We start from the raw sequence: 12970 nt of genomic DNA, 5'->3' as shown, positions 1-12970 counted from the left end.
TATAAAAATATACCCTATGGAACAGTGGGGACTGTGAAGAGACACACACAGACACACATACACATGATAAGACACACAGTCTACACACACGTACACATGGATTTTGTATTGTAGATATGAGTTAGCAGAGTAGTGGTCTGAGGGAACACACTTAACGTGTTGTGAAAGGTGTTATGAAATGTAATGTCATGTAAAATGTTAAATTATGTGTAACTGCCTTAATGTTGCTGGACCTCAGGAAGAGTAGCTGCTGCCTTGACAGGAACTAATGGGGATCCTTAATAAATACAAAAACACTGCCAGGTCACTGACCTCCTCCCTGTACGCTTTCTCATCAGCAAACTTGATAATGGTGTTGGCGTCGTGCGGGGCCACACAGTTGTGGGTAAACAGGGAGTACAGGAGGGGAGTAAGCAAAGCGCGCAGTCTTGTGTGGCCCCCGTGTTGAGAGTCAGCGTGGCAGAGGTGATGTTACCTATCCTCACCACCTGGGGCCAGCCCGTCAGGAAGTCCAGGATCCAGTTGCAGAGGGAGGTGTTCAGTCCCAAGGTCCTATGCTTTGTGACGAGCTTGAAGGGGACTATGGTGTTGAACGCTGAACTGTAGTCAATGAACAGCATTGTCACATAGGTATTCCTGTTATCTAGGTGGGGGAGGGCAGTGTGGAGTGAAATTGAGATTGCGTCTGTTGGAGCTGTGTGCAAATTGGAGTGGGTCTAGGGTGTCTGGGTTGATGTGTGCCATAACTAGGCTTTCAAATTACTTAATGATTACAGATGTGAGTGCTACAGGGTTTTAGTCATTGTGGCATGAAGCCTTAGAGTTTTTGGGAACAGGAGTGATGGTGGTCAGCTTAAAACATGTGGGGATTACAAACTGGGACAAGGAGAGGTTAAAAATGGTTGTGAATAAGCCTGTTAGCTGATCTGCGCATGCTCTGAGAACACACCCTGGAATACCGTTCAGCCCCGTGGCCTTGTGAGTGTTGACCTGATTAAAGACTTTTCTCACGTCGGCATTTGAGAGTGAGATCACCCAGTCCTCTGGGTCGGTGGGAGCCCTCTCGCACGGCATGGTGTTGTTATTGTCAAAGCGTGCATAAAATGCATTGAGTTGGTCTGGTAGAGAGGCGTCATTGGGCAGATCACAGCAGGGTCTTCCTCTATAATCCGTAATGGACTGTAGTCCCTGCCACATGCAGTGGGTGTCAGAGCCTTTGTAATATGATTCCACCTTATTCCTGTATTGTCCTTTTGCTAGTTTGACGACTCTGCGGAAGTAGTAGTGGGACTTCTTTTACTTGTTCCTGTCCTCAGCCGTAGCCTCAGGGTTTTCTGTGATAGCCCTGTGAGCAGTAGCCCTGTCCCAACCTCAGTGTTAATCCAGGGCTTTTGATTGGGAAAGCAGTGAACCTTCAATGTGGGGACAATGTCGGCGATGCATTTCCTAATGAAGCTGTGGCTGTTGACTGTTAAAGGTGATTTATTCGAAACGCCGGGTTTAATCCTTTACACAGGCCTTGGCTCGGAAAGGCAAAAACCCGTTTTTTTGTTGTTATGAGTGCAGTACCTTGACACGATGGGTGGACCTTGACACGATGGGTGGGAAGTTGGTTCAGTGTGTGTGTGTGTGTGTGTGTGTGTGTCATACAAAATTACACAAACACACACACCCCACCACAACCACACCAACACTGCAGGAGAATCCAAAAGCATGTAAATGAAAAATGAATCCATGTGAATACGGACGCGCCAGTCCCAACGTTGAGCGTCAGATTTTCTCAGGGAAGGGATTTGTTGTTATTGACCTATTGGCACAGTTTATTCTGGTCCCTTATGCCATGAGTTGATGTTCACCACCAGGGATGTGGTGACATTGACCTGTCATTGACCTGTCATTGACCTGGCTACATGTGACAAAATATGTCACTGCTGTAATAGCAGAGTTGACGCCAAAACATGAATTCCCCCCGGTTTCTAATTGATTTGCTGCCTTTTATATTTTTAGAAATGATACCATAACGTGGTAGACTGCTAATGGTTTGACTGATGTTATGTCAGAGAAAAATATTAGCCACAGCATGGTAAAAGCCCTCAAGTGAAAGGTCAAATGCAAATTGGTAAAAAAAAATCTATAATATCTGCATGTGTGTGTGCACAAGTACAGTATGTGTACTATATATGCCTTTTTTTGTATTTTTGTGTGTGTGTGTATCATGAAGCACCTGTACAAGGCCCAGTACTGTGCATTCAGAAAGTATTCAGACCCCTTGACATTTTCCACATTTTGTTACGTTACAGCCTTATTCTAAAATTGATTAAATATTTTTTTCCTTGTCAATCTACACACAATACCCTGTAATGACAAAGCAAAAACATTTTAGCAATTCTATTAAAAATAAAAATGAAATATTACCTTTACATAAGTAATCAGACTCTTTATCAGTACTTTATTGATGCACCTTTGGCAGCAATTACAGGGTATGACGCTACAAACTTGGCACACCTGTATTTGGGGAGTTTCTTCCATTCTTCTCAGCTGCACAGCTATTTTCACATCTCTCCAGAGATGTTCGATCGGGTTCAAGTTCGGGCTCTGGCTGGGCCACTCAAGGGCATTCAGAGACTTGTCCCGAAGCCACTCCTGTGTTGTCTTGCTATGTGTTTAGGGTTGTTGTCCTGTTGGAAGGTGAAACTTTTCCCCAGTCTGAGGTCCTGAGCGCTCTGGAGCAGGTTTTCATCAAGGATCTCTCTGTACTTTGCTCCATTCATCTTTCCCTTCATCCTGACTAGTCTCCCAGTCCCTGCCGCTGAAAAACATCCCCACAGCATGATGCTGCTACAACCATTCTTCACCGTAGGGATGGTGCTAGGTTTCCTCCAGATGTGACGCTTGGCATTCAGGCCATCTTGGTTTCACAGACCAGAAAATCTTGTTTATCATTGTCTGAGAGTCTTTAGGTGCCTTTTGGCAAATTTTAAGTGGGCTGTGATGTGCCTTTTACTGAGGAGTGGCTTTCATCTGGCCACTCTACCGTAAAGATGGAGTGCAGCAGAGATGGTTGTCCTTCTGGAAGGTTCTCTGTCATGAGAATTTTCAATCCCAATGACAATAACTATCAATCAATGGCTTTGACCAATCCCCGAGGTTTGTAAGACCATGGGTGCATTAATAATTAGGCAAAGACTCAGCTTATGCAAAAGATTAGTACAGTTTATTCAGAGAACGTTCTAAAGTCCATTATACAAAGACATCCATTTTACAGCTATGCACATACTTCCACACAAACAGTAGGTATTCTAAGCACATACTTCCACACAAACAGTAGGTATTCTAAGCACATACTTCCACACAAACAGTAGGTATTCTAAGCACATACTTCCACACAAACAGTAGGTATTCTAAGCACATACTTCCACACAAACAGTAGGTATTCTAAGCACATACTTCCACACAAACAGTAGGTATTCTAAGCACATACTTCCACACAAACAGTAGGTATTCTAAGCACATACTTCCACACAAACAGTAGGTATTCTAAGCACATACTTCCACACAAACAGTAGGTATTCTAAGCACATACTTCCACACAAACAGTAGGTATTCTAAGCACATACTTCCACACAAACAGTAGGTATTCTAAGCACATACTTCCACACAAACAGTAGGTATTCTAAGCATATACTTCCACACAAACAGTAGGTATTCTAAGCACATACTTCCACACAAACAGTAGGTATTCTAAGCACATACTTCCACACAAACAGTAGGTATTCTAAGCACATACTTCCACACAAACAGTAGGTATTCTAAGCACATACTTCCACACAAACAGTAGGTATTCTAAGCACATACTTCCACACAAACAGTAGGTATTCTAAGCACATACTTCCACACAAACAGTAGGTATTCTAAGCACATACTTCCACACAAACAGTAGGTATTCTAAACACATACTTCCACACAAACAGTAGGTATCCTACGCACATACTTCCACACAAACAGTAGGTATCCTACGCACATACTTCCACACAACCAGTAGGTATTCTACGCACATACTTCCACACAAACAGTAGGTATTCTAAGCACATACTTCCACACAAACAGTAGGTATTCTAAGCACATACTTCCACACAAACAGTAGGTATTCTAAGCACATACTTCCACACAAACAATTAGGGAAACCTTGAGAAGTACTCCCTATGCTATCATAAGTTCCTCAGAGGCCTAGCCAGGTCGGTCCTAACAGAGTTGAACTGTTCTCGTTTTTTTTCTTCGGCACACACATACAAGTTCAAATCCTAAGCTACGCCTTGCTCAGACAGTCTGTGTTTTTCCACTATACAGATACATTGTTTAATCCAATTCTGACTAAAACTACACACATCATCAAGATAATGATAAAATAATTCTATAATAATTTTATGATTATAATCAATTCCATACAATTAGAACGTTTCAGAGTGGAATTATTTTATCATTATCTTTCAACATATACATTATTTTATCATTCTCCCATCTCCACAGAGGAACTCTAGAACCCAGTCAGAGTGACCATCGGGTTCTTGGTCACCTCCCTGACCAAGGCACTTGTCCCCCAATTGCTCAGTTTGGCCAGGCGGCCAGCTCTAGGAAGAGTCTTGGTGGTTCCAAACTTCTTCCATTTAAGAATGATGGAGGCCACTGTGTTCTTGGGGGACTTCAATGCTGCAGACATTTTTGGTACCCTTCCCCAAATCTGTGCCTCGACACAGTCCTGTCTCGGAGCTCTACTGACAATTCCTTTGACCTCATGGCTTGGTTTTTACTCTGACATGCACTGTCAACTATGGGACCTTATATAGACAGGTGTGGGCCTTTCCAAATAATGTGCAATCAATTGAATTTACCACTGGTGGAATCCAATGAAGTTGTAGAAACATCTCAAGGAGGATGTGAGCTCAGGGTCTGAATACTTATGTAAAGGAGGTATTTCTGTTTTTTATTGGTAATACATTTGCCAAAATTCTAAAAACCTGGTTTCACTTTGTCATTATGGGGTATTGTGTGTAGATGGATGGGGAAAAATAAATAATTTAATCAATTTTAGAATAAGGCTGTAACATAACAAAATGTGGAAAAAGTCAAGGGGTCTGAACACTTTCCGAATGCACTGTATATTATGTAGCTCTCATGACATTATGCTTGGAGATACAGGAATAATAGCATACAGTCCAGTACTGTAGAATCCAGCCGACCTACTGCATCTACAGTATAACATCACATGTAATTAGACAGTTAGAGGAAGCCAGATTAACCATTTGATCTCGACTCAGTCATCGACCGTCATCTCGCCGTGGACACACCTCCCAGTCAATTTGGCTAAGAGCACCACACTTAGAATTATTAAAGAGCCAACAAGAGGGCCCTTACATGATTAACATAATTACAGCATAATTAAGTTAAAGAAAACACTGGGATGGAGGAAGTCTAATGAGAGATCTAAAGAAAAGGATTTTTCACCAAGACCGTGTGTGTGTGTGTGTGTGTGTGTGTGTGTGTGTGTGTGTATAACTATACTTGTGGGGACTCCTGGTCCCCACAAGGGGACTCCTGTGACCAACTGGGGACGTTTTGTTGGTCCCCACAAGGTCAAATGCTATTTCGAGGGGGGTTAAGGTTTAGGGTTAAGGTTAGAATTAGTGTTAGGGTTAGAATTAGGTTTAGAGTTAGGAGCTAGGGTTAGTTTTAAGGTTAGGAGCTAAGGTTAGGTTTAGAGTTAGGTTAGGTTTTTGGGTTAAGGTTATGGTAAGGTTTAGGGTAAGGGTAAGGGTAAGGGTTAGGGGTTAAGGAAAAAAGGACTTTGAATGGGATTGAATTGTATGTCCCCACAAGATTAGCTGCACAAGAATGTGTGTGTGTGTGTGTGTGTGTGTGTGTATGCGTGCGTGTGTCCATCCACACACGTTTGGCATTGAACAAGTGCTCCTCCTACAGGGGAAGCCAATATACTCTCTCTCTCTGTCATTAGCTGCATAGACAGCTGATTGACTGACTGACTTATCACCAGATAAAGAGCATTCCATGGGAAGAAACTATCTATCCATAGGGTGTTTGTGAGTCCGTATTAATCCCATTCAGAATTCCACTTTACAATATATCCAGTAACCAAGTTGGCTGTACAGTCGTTCTTTTCCCCTATGGGCTATAGTAGCCACGCAATGGAAATTGATATTTAAATTAAAATGGACACATTCAGTATAATAGCCAACATAGCATAGGACTAGGAAATATAATTATCTACCACTATTTGAGCTATATGATTAACCTTCGTATTAACTTAGTGTATAAGGTTTAGCCTAGCGCTATAGCACTATACTGTAGCTTAAATTATACTACCCATTGGTAACTCTTTAGTGGGGATTTCATTGTAACACCATTGGGATGGATGGAGATTGGAGGAGGGGTGAGCCAGCCAACTACGCCACATATACATAATACATTAACAACTGTAAGTGCTGTTATTGTGCAGTGGAAACGTCTAGGAGCAACAACGGCTTAGCTGCGAAGTGGTATGCCACACAATCTCACAGAATGGGACAGCCGTTTGCTGAAGAACGTAGCGTGTAAATATCATCTGTCCTCCGTTGCAACATTCACTACTGAGTTCCAAACTGCCGCTGGAAGTAAAGTCAGCACAAGAATTGTTCGTCAGGAGCTTCATGAAATGGGTTTCCATGGCCGAGCAACCGAGCAGCCGCACACATCGCCATGCGCAATGCCAAGCGTCAGCTGGAGTGGTGTAAAGTTTGCCTCCATTGGACTCTGGAGAAGTGGAAACGCAGACTCTGGAGTGATGAATCACGCTTCACCATCTGGAAGTCCAACGGAAAAATCTGGGTTTGGCGGATGCCAGGAAAACGCTACCTGCCCCAATGCATAGGTCCAACTGTAAAATTTGGTAGAGGAAGAATAATAGTCTGGGGCTGTTTTTCATGGTTCGGGCTAGGCCCCTTGGTCCAGTGAAGGGAAATCTTAACACTACAGCATTTTGACATTCTAGGTGATTCTGTGCTTTCAACTTTGTGGCAACAGTTTTGGGAAGGCTTTTTCCTGTTTCTGCGTGACAATGTCCCCGTGCACAAAGCGAGGTCCATAAAGAAATGGTTTGTCTAGATTGGTGTGGAAGAACTTGACTGGCCAACACAGAGCACAGACATCAACCCCATCAAACAACTTTGGAATGAATTGGAACGCCAACTGCGAGCCAGGCCTAATCGCCCAACATCAGTGTCCGACTTTACTAATGCTCTTGTGACTGAATAGAAGTAAATCCCCACAGCAATGTTCCAACATCTCGTGGAAAGCCTTCCCAGAAGAGTGGAGGCTGTTATATCAGCAACTCCATAATAATGGCTATGGTTTTGGAATGAGATGTTCGACGAGCAGGTGTCCATATACTTTTGGCCATGTAGTGTGTCATCATGCGAGGTGAGTGTGGGGATTTGACACACAATCATCTCACCAGTGTCATGCTCGCTAACAGGCAACTCATGGTTGACGCAAGAGTCAGCATCGACCATAAACAGTCTATGTTATACTATTGAGTTATTTGTGCTGTTGTGGGATGATATATGAGGTGTTGAGATGTGTCTCCTGTAGGCTGTCTTGAAATGGGGGAGCGTCGTGTGTAGATTTGTTGTGTTCGTAAGTTTTTAAGGTCAACCTTAGCCTTCAAACTTAAAAGGAAACGTTCTAAAATGTTCAACATCAAATTGATCATCTCCAGCACCACTGCAACGTCAACATATGTGAAAACAGCAGGTTTTATTGTTTCAAAATAACAATAGAAGGAGCCACTGATGACATCATGTGATTTTTAAACAGCTATGGCAAGCAGGCAAAGGTTAGTCAGTAAAGCCCAGTCCCAAAAATCTGCCTACACCCTCAGACACCTCTTCTTGATCTCAAACAATTGAATGAAGATGGTTATTCAGTGGACCCTATGGTGTTTTGCTCTATCACTCTCTGAGATGGCAGCATGGCATGGTGGTGGTGGTGTGTTTGTAGGACAAGTGTAGTGGGGCAGAAAATAGAAAAGCCAGACACCTAATTACACCTGTCGCAGCGGGCACCAAGTGTGGCTAGACCAGCACAGGGTGTCCAGGGCTGTGTCGCCTCCAACTTCCATCCTCAAACACACACATGCACACACATACATGCACGCATGCACACATACACACATACACTTATGGTTTGTTCCCCTGGGTAATATGGGGACACGCTAGACACTCCCACATAACATGTTTTTTTTCCCTTTGCCAAAAGTAGTGTGAAATCTCAGAACCATAGAACATTGTCAATGTTGATTGACGCTGGTTGCAAAGATATACTACATGCATGGTTACCAAGAAGCAGATGAATGACATGACAATTCGTTGCTTTGGATTGATTTGATTGATGCGTTGGTACAACATCAATAAGCCTTTGGAGAAACACAGAGAGAACCGTCTCAGGTAAACCCAAAACATGCATTTTTGGTCTAGGATGTTTCGTTATTATAGGCCCTATTAAATCAGAGTGTTTCATTTATGAAGCTCGTGTTAGGATGTGGGGAAAAATCTAAATTTGACTACAAAATTATGTTTGCAATCATTACACGATGGTAATGAAATTCCATCATGAAACTGCATGCACGGTTGACATTTACTAAACCGAGGAAAAGTGGCCCTGTGTCTAAGGGGCTATGGTTGCCATGTGCAAATTCAGGCAGGCAGGCACGCAAGCATGGAGGCACGCGGACAGATACACCCCCCCCACACACACACACACACACTAAACACACACAGCCCTACAGCCCAGAGGAGCAGGTTCTCTTGTTTAACATGGACATGGAGAGCTTCTGTTCCCATTGGAGGCTGACATTTAAAACCAGGCCCAAATCACACCTGCTGTTTACATTCCTAGTGTTACACATCAGGGCCCTTCTCCGTCCACACTCTGCCGCTTACAGGGACCAGACCTGCCGGCTAGCTTTTTATAGCTATTTGATCTAGCAGTCTGGTTTACTGTAAGATGTTGTTTGTCACTAACTTTTTAATCATTGTGAAAGTAATAACATCTTAATTGTCCAATAAAACTTTATTAAAACTCCTCTCCTTCTCTCCCACTCCCAGGTGCTGAACCTCAGCTTGTCCAACAAGGCTTTATTAAAACTCCTCTCCTTCTCTCCCACTCCCAGGTGCTGAACCTCAGCTTGTCCAACAAGGCTTTATTAAAACTCCTCTCCTTCTCTCCCACTCCCAGGTGCTGAACCTCAGCTTGTCCAACAAGGCTTTATTAAAACTCCTCTCCTTCTCTCCCACTCCCAGGTGCTGAACCAGGCTTTATTAACACACCTCTCCCTCTCTCCTCCTCCCAGGTGCTCAACCTTTTCCTAGCCTTGCTGCTTAGCTCATTCAGCTCGGACAACCTCTCGGCGCCCGACGACGATGGCGAGATGAACAACCTACAGATTGCCATTGGCCGCATCAAAAGCGGCATGGGCTGGCTCCGAAGCCAGGTTGGGCACTTGATTTTAAACAGCTATTCATTGTTTAATTACATTTTCATTCTCAACTTTTTTTTACTATTTAGCATAGACAATTACATAGATTCAAAATAAGATACAGCATGAAATGTAGTGTGGGCTACGAGTAAAAATGAAACAACATATATCAACCAAACAAACAAATTAATCACAAAACCCCCAAAGTTAACATGCAAAAAAAAAGTTAATCTTCTAAACGCAGTTCATTACTTCGTTGCAGATCTGCGACTTCTTCAATGGTAATTTCAAGCGGCGGCGGCAGAAGAGCAAAGAAGCTGAGGCCATGCTGAAGCTCAAGAGGCTGAGCCACAGTGCTCCGCTTGGGGAGGTGGGCAACGGGACAGTGGTGGCGGTGGCGGGAGGGATTGGACGCCACGGGGAGAAGATTATGGTCCCGGAAGTGGACGACAGCTACATGACCAACCCCAACCTGACCATCAGCGTGCCCATCGCTCCTGGCGAGTCGGACGTGGAGTTCCCCGAGGACGAGGATGAGGAGGAAGAGGGGGAGAGCGAGAGCTCAGAGGAGGAGGAGGAGGAGGAGGAGAGCAAGCAGGTAGGATGGGAGTTTGGGTTGGTGGAAGTGAAGGGTACCGATATGGAAGTCTATATCGATATCACTCACATTTTTGTGATACAAGCCATTAATGGGCCACTGTACTATATCAGAAATTGTTATCTCCAAACATGAAATCAAATCAAATCAAATTTTATTAGTCACATACACGTGTTTAGCAGATGATATTGCAGGTGTATTGAAATGCTTGTGTTTCTAGCTCCAATAGTGCAGTAATATCTAACATGTAATATCTAACAATTCCACAACAATAGACACAATACACACAAATCTAAAGTAACGGAATGGAATTAAAAATATTTGGGCGAGCAATGTCAGAGCGGCAAAGACTAAGATACAGTAGAATAGGATATAATACAGTATATACATATGAGATGAGTAATGCAAAACATGTAAACATTATTAAAGTGACTAATGTTCCATAATTAAAGTGGCCAGTGATTTCAAGACTATATAAATAGGGCAGCAGCCTCTAATGTGCTAATGATGGCTATTTAACAGTCTGATGGCCTTGAGATAGAAGCTGTTTTTCAGTTTCTAGGTCCCAGCTTTGATGCACCTGTACTGACCACACCTTCTGGATGAAAGTGGGGTGAACAGGCAGTGGCTCGGGTGGTTGTTGTCCTGATCTTTTTGGCCTTCCTGTGACATTGGGTGCTGTCGGTGCCCTGGAGGGCAGGTAGTTTGCCCCCAGTGATGCGTTGGGCAGACCGCACCACCCTCTGGAGAGCCCTGCGGTTGTGGGCGGTGCAGTTGCCGTACCAGGTGGTGAAACAGCCCGACAGGATGCTTTCAATTGTGCATCTGTAAAAGTTTGTGGATAGGGGGGTGCTCCCTCTGCTGTTTATTGAAGTCCACAATCAGCTCCTTTGTTTTGTTGATGTTGGGTGAGAGGTTACTTTCCTGGCACCACACTCCCAGGGCCCTCACCTCCTCCCTGTAGGCTGTCTCGTCATTGTTGGTAATCAGGCCTACTCCTGTTGTGTCGTCTGCAAACTTGATGATTGAGTTGGAGGCATGCATGGCCAAGCAGTCATGGGTGAACAGGGAGTACAGGAGGGGGCTGAGCACGCATCCTTGTGGGGCCCCAGTGTTGAGGATCAGTGAAGTGGAGGTGTTGTTTCCTACCTTCACCACCTGGGGGTGGCCAGTCAGGAAGTACAGGACCCAGTTGCACAGGGCGGGGTTCAGGCCCAGGGTCTCGAGCTTAATGATGAGCTTGGAGGGTACTATGGTGTTGAATGCTGAGCTGATAATCATTTAGTTCAGTTACTTTTGCTTTTTGGGTACAGGAACAATAGTGGACATTTTGAAGCATGTGGGGAGAGCAGACTGGGATAGGGAAAAATTGAATATGTCCGTAAACACTCCAGCCAACTGGTCTGCGCATGCTTTCAAGGACGCGGCTAGGGATACCGTCTGGGCCGGCAGCCTTGCGAGGGTTAACACGCTTAAATGTCTTACTCACGTCGGCCACGGAGAAGGAGAGCCCACAGTCCTTCGTAGCGTCGGTGGCAATGTGTTATCCTCAAAGCGGGCGAAGAACGTGTTTTGCTTGTTCGGAAGCAAGATGTCGGTGTCTGCGACAGAGGGAATAACTACACTGTTTGTATTCTGCCATATTCCCAGTCACCTTGCCTTGATTAAATGCGATGGTTTGTGCTTTCAGTTTTGCGCGAATGCTGGCATCTATCCATGGTTTCTGGTTAGGGTAGGTTTTAATAGTTACAGTGGGTACAACATCTCCTATACAATTCCTGGTAAACTCAGTCACCGGATCAGTGTATTCGTCAATGTTATTTTCGGAGGCTACCCGAAACATATCCCAGTCCGTGTAATCAAAACAATCTTGAAGCGTGGATTCCGATTGGTCAGACCAGCGTTGAATAGTCCTTAGCACGGGTACTTCGTGTTTGAGTTTCTGCCTATAGGAAGGGAGTAGGAAAATGGAGTCGTTACATCATAGAGGCTAATATTTTCTACTTTAATTAGAGATTGACTTCAGACGGCAGACTGCTGCTAGGTACGGAAATATGACAGAGTTGGTCTTGTCTCACTGTAGGCATTGCCATGTGTGCTTGTCTCCCTCATGTTAGAACTGTAATGTTTATTGTGTCTACTAAATGTGGGTCAGATGTATGTATGAGTTCTTCTAGTCTTCTGGTCCACCCTCTCTTTTCTCTCCTCTCTCTCTCCCCGTCATCTTTTTCTCTCTTTCTCTCTGTCTCTTTCTCTCTCTGGCCTGAGAGGTTGCTTAGCCGTCCAATAACTGACTGTTGAGCAGACAGGAAAGAGAGCCCTTATCTTCCTCTCTCTTTTTCTCTCACCCTCTACTCTCCACGCTCCACCCTCCTCTCTCTCTCATTCCATCCCTCTCCCTCCATCTGAAGTGAGCCGCTCCAAGCCCACGCACAAAGGCTATTTTCATGCGCTGTTTTGTTTTCTCACTTCCTCCAGAGCAATTTGGCCCTGAGCGGACACTTCCCAAAATGGATGCCCTGTCCAATTTTTCACCTTGTAAAGATTTATACTAGTATTTCTGTAGTTGTGTACTTCTTCCATTTGGTAACAATGGCCCAGTATATTGCCGCCCAATATTGCCGCCCAATCAGGAATATGAAATAAGATCCTTGAGGGAAAGTGCATTTTGTTGCCTGCATTTGTCTTTCACCTAACTGTCTCTTTGTCTGCATCCATTAAAATGGGTTGAATTGAACTGAGCTAGATTGTGGCCCATTACCTTGTTGTCTGGGGGTGAGGGTTAGTTTCAAAGATGAATTTATGTTGATAAGGAGACGTGAAATGAGCCAGGCTTCGTGAATAAA

General features: G+C 44.1%; 1 protein-coding gene across 3 annotated transcripts in view; it reads left to right on the top strand.

Annotated features, from left to right (window-relative positions):
• The window catches only part of scn5lab (sodium channel, voltage gated, type V-like, alpha b), a 212639-nt gene that overhangs the window by 149640 nt on the left and 50029 nt on the right, over window positions 1-12970 (top strand). For all 3 annotated transcript variants that reach the window (XM_042308644.1, XM_042308645.1, XM_042308643.1), the window contains exons 17-18: window positions 9401-9541; window positions 9789-10124. In XM_042308644.1, the coding sequence (XP_042164578.1) occupies window positions 9401-9541; window positions 9789-10124 (477 nt within the window). The remainder of the gene's footprint in view (window positions 1-9400; window positions 9542-9788; window positions 10125-12970) is intronic.

Source organism: Oncorhynchus tshawytscha, linkage group LG29 (genome assembly GCF_018296145.1).
Source record: "Oncorhynchus tshawytscha isolate Ot180627B linkage group LG29, Otsh_v2.0, whole genome shotgun sequence".
NCBI lineage: Eukaryota > Metazoa > Chordata > Actinopteri > Salmoniformes > Salmonidae > Oncorhynchus > Oncorhynchus tshawytscha.
The sequence above is the reverse complement of the archived record's forward strand: the minus strand, read 5'-3'. Positions and strand labels throughout refer to the sequence as shown.